A 7,892-nucleotide genomic window follows, 5' to 3' on the forward strand; every position below is an offset into this window, starting at 1 on the left:
ACTTGGATTTAGCCAGTCAACCAACCACAATCAAGGATTTAGCCAGTCAACCAACCACAATCAAGTAACTGATTAAAACATGAACTTTTATAAGTGAGATGAGTGAGTCTCCAGCTGAATGGGTGAAGGTTGATAGTAATGTAAACGTTATTATAATGTATATAATAATAAGAAAAAAGACATAGACATATAAAGGTTAGAATTTAGTCTATCTTAGTATTCAGGAAAAAATTATGTTCTTAGTACGAAAATTAAGAAGTAATCCTTTATCTCCCTTGTTTCTTTAGCGTTCGCTAGTAGTAACGGTGTCTCCTGAGCCTCAAGGAGTAACGATTTCCTCTCGTTCTGCAGAAATTTCTCCTTCATGGCACTTGCTCAGTGAAAGGGTATAACGCATGGTGATAACAGTGTCTGCGCTCATGGCAACGAAAGTTAGGTACAGTTAAACTAACACAACTTTGGTATCAAGAATGTATAAGTCATCACATTTATGCGGTTTATTTTATAGGAAATGGAATGTAATACTAGGTACGTTTCGTGTTCTTGATTTAAAGAATTTATTTGATTTAAACAGTAAGGCGGAATGTTAAACATATATCACCAATTCTGTTCTCGTAATCTATTAAATATTGTTTGGGATGGTTGCTATGGAATTTTTTAGGTTTTATTGAAATGGAAATAATTAAAAATAAACAGATCTATGAGCATATTATAGTCAAGTTATTTTTTGTTGTTTGCGCTGTTATTGCTTTTTTATATATTTTAATATTTACCTATAAATCTAATCTGATCTCTGGTTCAGTGAAAAAAAAAAGTTTTATAAAAAGATTCCAATCACTTCTTTAAACTTAGTTTGGTCTTCTGACTCTATCTTTGGATCTAATAGTAGTAGATACCTGAGGGACGTTGAAATATTTTTCAAGTTAACAAAAATATTAATAAAATATCCTTAATATTAATATAATATTAAGAAAAAGTAATTTTTGTAAACCCACGGAGCATAATGTAGTAATAAGTACTTCAATAAATTTTATTCTACCATTTCCTTAGTGAATGAATAATTACTTAATATCTTGCATAATTCTCATTAATTAATATTTAGAGGAATAATAGCAAAATGATTAAGCTGTAATTCATCATTATTATTATTATCATTTTAAACGACAGCGGTAAATTTATAATTTTATTCGTATGCTAGGCCTTACAATTTTGTTACGTCATTGAGAATAGCAATACAATATCTATTCTTGTTTCATTAAAATATTTAAACAATGGTCAAAAGTGGTTATCATATTGTTATGTGAACTCGACCACTTCTGTGTACGTGATGAAAATAGTACTAAATACCTCTCCCCTATTAACATTTATATACGAAATAAAACTAAATTGAGGCCACCTAATGGTAGACATGTATATCATTATTAATCTTAATTTACTGTGAAAGTATTAAAAAGGGTTATATGTGTAAATGCTCTCTCTGAAATTTAGAATTATTGAAAAATGTGAAAAACACATCTAGCACTGTTCGTGTAGTGTGGACTTTAGCACAAACCGATAAAGCAAAAGTGTAGTAATTAAATTGATATTAAACATTAATCAATCATCAAGTGTTGGAGGGAAGAAGAGGTCAAAACGAACCTGAAGCCTATCAGCAACAAGACTTTGTACAGGAAACCGGTGGACACATTGATGTGAAACTTGGTGTGGAGGAGAGCGTACACAGTCGTGTGTTATGTTATGAATATATCATGGTCATAATACACGGTATTTATGGGTATAAAATCCATGGTCAAATTGGCCTACCGTGTCCATCGGTTTCGCCTGAACAGCAGAACTTAAATTTAGAAACACCCGTTATATTGTCACTAGTAATTCCAAACCAAATATGATAAAAATAGGTCATTTTTACCTTGCTTCCAATAAGGGAAATATTCAATTAAAATACAAACTCATAATCAGAGATAAAAAATACACAACTCTAATTCATTACCAGGGATAATTCATTATCGCTTTTGATACCATTTATTCATAAATAACGCTTTTAAGTTTTGTTTGTTTGCTTGTTTTTAATTTCGCGCAAAGCTACACGAGGGCTATTTGCGTTAGCCGTCCCTAATTTAGCAGTGTAAGATTAGTGGGAAGGCAGCTAGTCATCACCAACTCTTGGGCTACTCTTTTACCAACGAATAGTGGGATTGACCGTCACATTATAACGCTCCCACGGCTGAAAGGGCGAGCATGTTTGGTGTGACGGGAATTCGAACCCGCGACCCTTAGATTGCGAGTCGAGCGCCCTAACCACCTGGCCAGAATAAAATAAATACCAATGACGGAACTAGTACAGTTATAACCTAAAATCAAGGTAGTTAAATATATAGTAGAATCCATAATGTTTCAGCTATATTGCACAGGGTTATAACGCTAAAAATAGGGTTTTGATACCTGTGGTGGGCATGGCACAGATATCCCATTATGTAGTTGTACGCTTAACTAGAAACGAGTAATCAAATACTGCATAGGACAATTATGTGATTGACTCGTGTTACGACAAGTAGGGCACAGTTGGTTCATTTTATACGGTCCTGTAATATTATTACATTACTTTTCACAGTGGACAAAAATATAACCATCTAGCAGTAAAACTTGTAAATTTTGTAAAATAGAAATAAGAACTACGAATAAATTAGATTACCATAAAGGTGAAGAATGATAGGAGTATTGAATTTTAAATAATGTTTATGTTTATAAAGAAAAATATTTGGTTAAATCTCTTCTGATACAGTTTTACTTTTTTTGTTTTACTGTCAATCGTTATTAATTAACAGAAAATTCGGCATTTCATTGTATGCCTATACTGTTACAGTTCTTCTGATGTTCATATGGGTCTCTAGAGCAGAGGAAGAATGCTTATGTAAGTAAGTCACTTGCTTCTTTATAAACAAGACTATTTTGTTAGTGATTACAGTGAAATCAGGTTCAGAGCGGTTAGGTCCTAGTGCTAAAGATCTACTGAGAACCAGTTTCACTTGATTTCAGGAAGAAGTACACTTATTTTGTGTATTGATTACAAACGAACGTCATATTTCACCCCGATATTATATACATCTAATTCACCAAGTAGTGGTATCATAGCGTCTTGTTTGAGAGTTTTATACATTAAAGTTTCTACATTATTATACTAATATGTTTTCAGAACATTTAGCGATTTAATATTTATTAAAACAACGTATAAACTTTTCAGGAATAAAGTATATATATTCTAAACTATATTACGATGTTTAATATTACATTACCATCTTAATTTACTATGGCCGGGTGTGACCTGGTGGTTAACGTGTCCGGACTGTGATTTCGAGGTTTGATTGTGAGTACCCAGTTTCCGCAAAATGCGCTCCGCACTTTGAGACCGTGGGTATTCTATAAAAGTAAAAGTATATTTGGTCAGACAAGAATAGTCCAAAACTTGGCAGTGAGTTGTGTTGGTTAACTGTATTCTCTCTAATCTATCAATTCAAAATTAGGGACGGCCATGCGCAGATAATTTCTGTGCTGTGTAGCTTTGATCGAAAATTCTAACGGGATGAAAACAGTTTTGTTTGTTTGTTTGAAGTTAAGCCCAAAGCTACGCAATGGGCTATCCGTGCTCTACCCACCACGGGTATCGAAACCCGGTTTCTAGCACTGTAAGTCCGCAGACATACCGCTGTGCCACTGGGAGAGGGGGCATGAAAACAGTAAATCCTTGAACTCATATTCCGGGCATACTAACCACTGGGCTACGCACAGCTTGTTTTTAACATTTTTTTATTCTTTGTTACACTAGTTAGTTTGCTAGTTTCATCAATGACGGAATATGAATCCTGAAAAGAAAGTGTTCGAATATCTATATATAAGTGTTCTTTAGCTAAGCTGTAGAGACTTTGTCAAACTCGCTAATTTATTGATTCAGACTAGAGTTTATAGCGTTCAGATATTCTTTAGGCTTAGTGTTCAAATCAAGCATAATACTTCGGGAGATAATTTATTTCTGTTTTAACAAGTTTGTTTGTTTGTAATTAAGCACAAAGCTACACAATGGGCTATTTGTGCTTTGACCACCACGGGTATCGAAACCCGGATTCTAGCGTTGTAAGTCCGCAGACATACCGCTGTGCCACTGGGGGGGGGGGCGAACAAGTTAGATAAACATGTGAAACTAAACAGGTGAAATCGTAGTTACTTTTATGTGAATATCGTGTTTTAATTCCTAGAAGATGTTAAATTCCGTAAAATTGTGGAATATACCACAAGTTAGTTCTTATATTTTAATTATTTGCATATCTTCAGTAAAGCATACCTCTGTTTTTTTTCTCAATAAGTGGGTGAGTCATCTGTCAGTTTCAAATGAATGAAGTTAAATCCAGATAAATTGAAGCCTAGTGTTGAAAGGGAGCTTGAAAATTAAAAAATGCCCATAAGTTTGAGAAGTCGTACAGAAATTTAGAGCATTTTTGGAGATCTTTCAAGGATGGCGTGGAATTTTTGATAGAGAGGCAGAAGAATACGACAAATAATTGTAATGCCAAGCTAGAAAAAAACGAACACAATACAAAAAAAAATCAGTAGAATAATAAAAACAATCAGTATTAGTATGTGGAAGTCACTTGAAAATATCGATGTCTATAAGATCGCTATAAAAAAATGATGTGGTTGAAACACTGGATAGCAAGATTGAAACTATTCAAGAAACTACATGTTTCAGGATTTCTTCTTTCTAAAGGTTGTCACAGTACACGTGGATTTTAAAACGAACACTTGTGTACGAGATTAAATAAAGACTTTGGCAGACAAGTGAATCAGTTACAGGACCAGTTTAGATGCTTGACAGTCAGACCACTTGGAACTCTGTCGGTTGCCAATGGCTTCACCAAATGACCCTCCATCATGCCATCTGGCGTTTCAGAATTCACGTGGATCACTCCTGTCCTACAGTCATGTCTCCTATAATTGGTGATACCATATCAATATACAATTCCAGGTGACCACCACCATACTATCTGGAGTTTCCAAATTCACTTTCGCTATTACCATCTTTGTAGTCATATCTTCTGTAATTGGTGGTCACTTCAAACTGTTCATCATCTCTATACATGCCTGCAAATAACTCTGGAATCACAAGGTTTGCGTGACTTTCCACTTATCAAATCCATTGAGAAAACAAAACACATTTTGATGGTAGAGTACCTTCGGAAGATGAGTTATTCATCTCGTTGTCCATCTAGAAAGACCAGCCGTAACGACACTGAACATTTTATTATAAGAAAAGTAATATAGTTATAGGTTATTAATGTTGCCTCTCTTTCTCCAGTAGTTTCGAAATAACTCACCAGAAGGCGCTATCACGAGCCATGTTCAAGAAATGGGTGAGCAGGAAAGAGAACCTTCTACAGAAAAAGTGAGCAGATGTCCTGAGCCCTGAAGTGTCCCAAGTGTTAGAGAAATGTGCATCAGATTAAAGAAAAGTAGAAACGCTACGCTGAGAGCTACTTTTCACATTTCTACAGTGTTGGAATACATCAAGTTTATTGACAAACTCTCCAAAACTTAAACTGTGGAGCCATAGGACGTTTATCTAAATTAGTTATACAAAGAAAAAAGATCTCCCGGTGGAACAACGGTAAGGCTACGGACTTACAATGCTAAAATCCGGGGTTGGATTCCCCGCGATGGTCACAGCAGATAGCGCAATGTGGCTTTGCTCTAAAACAAACAAAAAGAAAAGTTATAAAGCATTGTAAAGTCATTAGTCGCCTATTATATTTTGGGAGGGGCGTAGAAATGTATGTGTATATTAAGTATTTCAACTTTCTATTTCACATTTTAGAGACCAGAATTACTTTGCCTACGAAATAAAAAATTAGGTCAAAAGAATTTAGTGAGTCACAGATCTAGTAATTACGACTGAAATTTTTCGTGCTGCGAATCTAAACCACATAAGACCAGATGAAGAATGTTGATTTTTGTGGATTAAACTTCATATTCGAACATCTTAGCATGATACCATATGTATATATATATATATAACATTTAGGTTATTTGTTGCTATGGGTACTGATGTATAACATTTAAGATCTTTGTTACTATGGGTACTGATCTATAACACATAAGATCTTTGTTACTAAGGATGATGATTTATAACACTTAGGATCTTTGTTACTAATCAAAATCCATTATTGTGCGGGTTCAGTTGGGTTATGCGTTCACTTCTTGAGGGTTATTTGCACCAATCTTCTGATTCTTCATTCTCGCTTAATTATGTAGTTCTTTAAAACAGAAATAACTCACACATTTAACGTCAGCAATATCTCAAGTTGATGTTTCTTTCCCGATTTCTTCCACAGGATGAGGATCATTGTTACCCTAATAACAGATACAAGGATCATTGTTATCCTACTAACAGATACATCGTTACTGTCACACATTATTTCTGATTTTTGCAGTGTTGCTGTCGCCATCTTTATTAGTCCTAGATCGCTACGTAATTTTTTGCTTAATGGAGACTGGAAGATAGAACAGAAAGTTTATAGTTATGCATGGATGATCACGTAACATCCTATTGGGAGACAAGCCATAGATATGTAGATGTTGTAATACAATAAAATAAAAATCGCCACCTTTCGTTCTTTTAGATCGCTAACCGTGCAACATTGAATGTAAAATAAGCTTAGATATTGCTGTATACAACTCAAATGATTAGAATATATCAGCCGATAGCTTTGACCATCTCTGATTTAACCCATACATAACCTATATATTAGAAAACAAAATGATACTCATCTAGAGCCCCCCCCCCAAGTTACACAGCGGTATGTCTGCGGACTTACAACGCTAGAAATCCTGGTTACGATACCCGTCGTGGGCAGAGATCGATTGCCCTTTGTGTAGCTTTGTGCTTAATTATAAACAAACAATCCTCATCTTAGAAGTAAAACCATAACTGTAATTTAAGTTCTCATTTTCTTTTCTCTCTTTTTTGCATTCAACATTGAGAGAGGTCTTAAATTCCATAAGATAATACTTTAATATAAATTTTGCAGCAAATAGAATCTGATCCAATGAGCACATTATTTTGATACATTTACGTAGCAAAAGGAAAGAGAATTTGTTACGAAAAAATCAATACATTTAAAAAAGATTCGTGTGTGTATTGTGATATTTATGTTTTATAATTCGATAACTAGTTTCGTTCATTTTACAACAAATGTATTCTCTGTCATAAACTTTCTAATGCAATGATTAATTGATGATTTGCTAAGACCAATAAAGACGTCGAGATTAGGCACTCGTGTAAAAAGTAATTTTTGAGTTGAAGAAGTGTACGTAGTTTGTTGTGACATGTGTTTAAAAGTGAACGAATTATATACACACTTTGTAATATGAACTAACAACTTTTTAAACGCAGATTCCACGATTTTATGCTACGAGTGTGACTCAAGGATAGACACTCGTTGTAAAGACCCCTTCAATTTCACAACACTCAAGCCTGAGCGAGACAACCCCCCTCTTCACGAGTGTAATGGTTGCTGTGTCAAGATAGTGACGAAAAATAAAACTCGTAAGGACTCGTGTTTTTAGTTCTTTTATCGCTTTCTAACTAGAAAAATGGCCTCACGACACGTTGATATATATGTTGTTGTTTTTCCTAGATGCTTTTAAATTAACCTTGGTGACCTTGGAGGTTCTATAGAATTCAAGACGAAAGTTACAGTCTGAAAATCGATATACCAGTTATAATTAAGATAAGTAGACAATACACATCTCCCTGTGTTTGAAATACCGTTCCAAGTGTATAGAGTAGTTTAGTAACCTGCAGGGCCGCAGCCAGCATTTCGGTTTTGGAGGGGGGGGGGGGG

The 7,892-nt window shown here is 34.6% G+C and overlaps 1 protein-coding gene across 2 annotated transcripts in view; it reads left to right on the forward strand.

Moving 5' to 3' along the window:
* The first annotated feature begins 382 nt into the window (after positions 1 to 382).
* The window catches only part of LOC106465661 (protein quiver-like), a 12,178-nt gene continuing 4,668 nt past the window's right edge, over positions 383 to 7,892 (forward strand). The window contains exons 1-3 of one of the 2 annotated variants that reach the window (XM_022393596.1): positions 383 to 528; positions 2,864 to 2,911; positions 7,442 to 7,594. In XM_022393596.1, coding sequence (XP_022249304.1) covers positions 471 to 528; positions 2,864 to 2,911; positions 7,442 to 7,594 — 259 coding nt within the window. In that variant the 5' untranslated portion in view covers positions 383 to 470. The remainder of the gene's footprint in view (positions 529 to 2,863; positions 2,912 to 7,441; positions 7,595 to 7,892) is intronic. The other variant, XM_013925896.2, reaches the window with a different exon arrangement.

The sequence above is a fragment of the Limulus polyphemus genome, unplaced genomic scaffold (assembly GCF_000517525.1).
Source record: "Limulus polyphemus unplaced genomic scaffold, Limulus_polyphemus-2.1.2 Scaffold2015, whole genome shotgun sequence".
Lineage (NCBI taxonomy): Eukaryota > Metazoa > Arthropoda > Merostomata > Xiphosura > Limulidae > Limulus > Limulus polyphemus.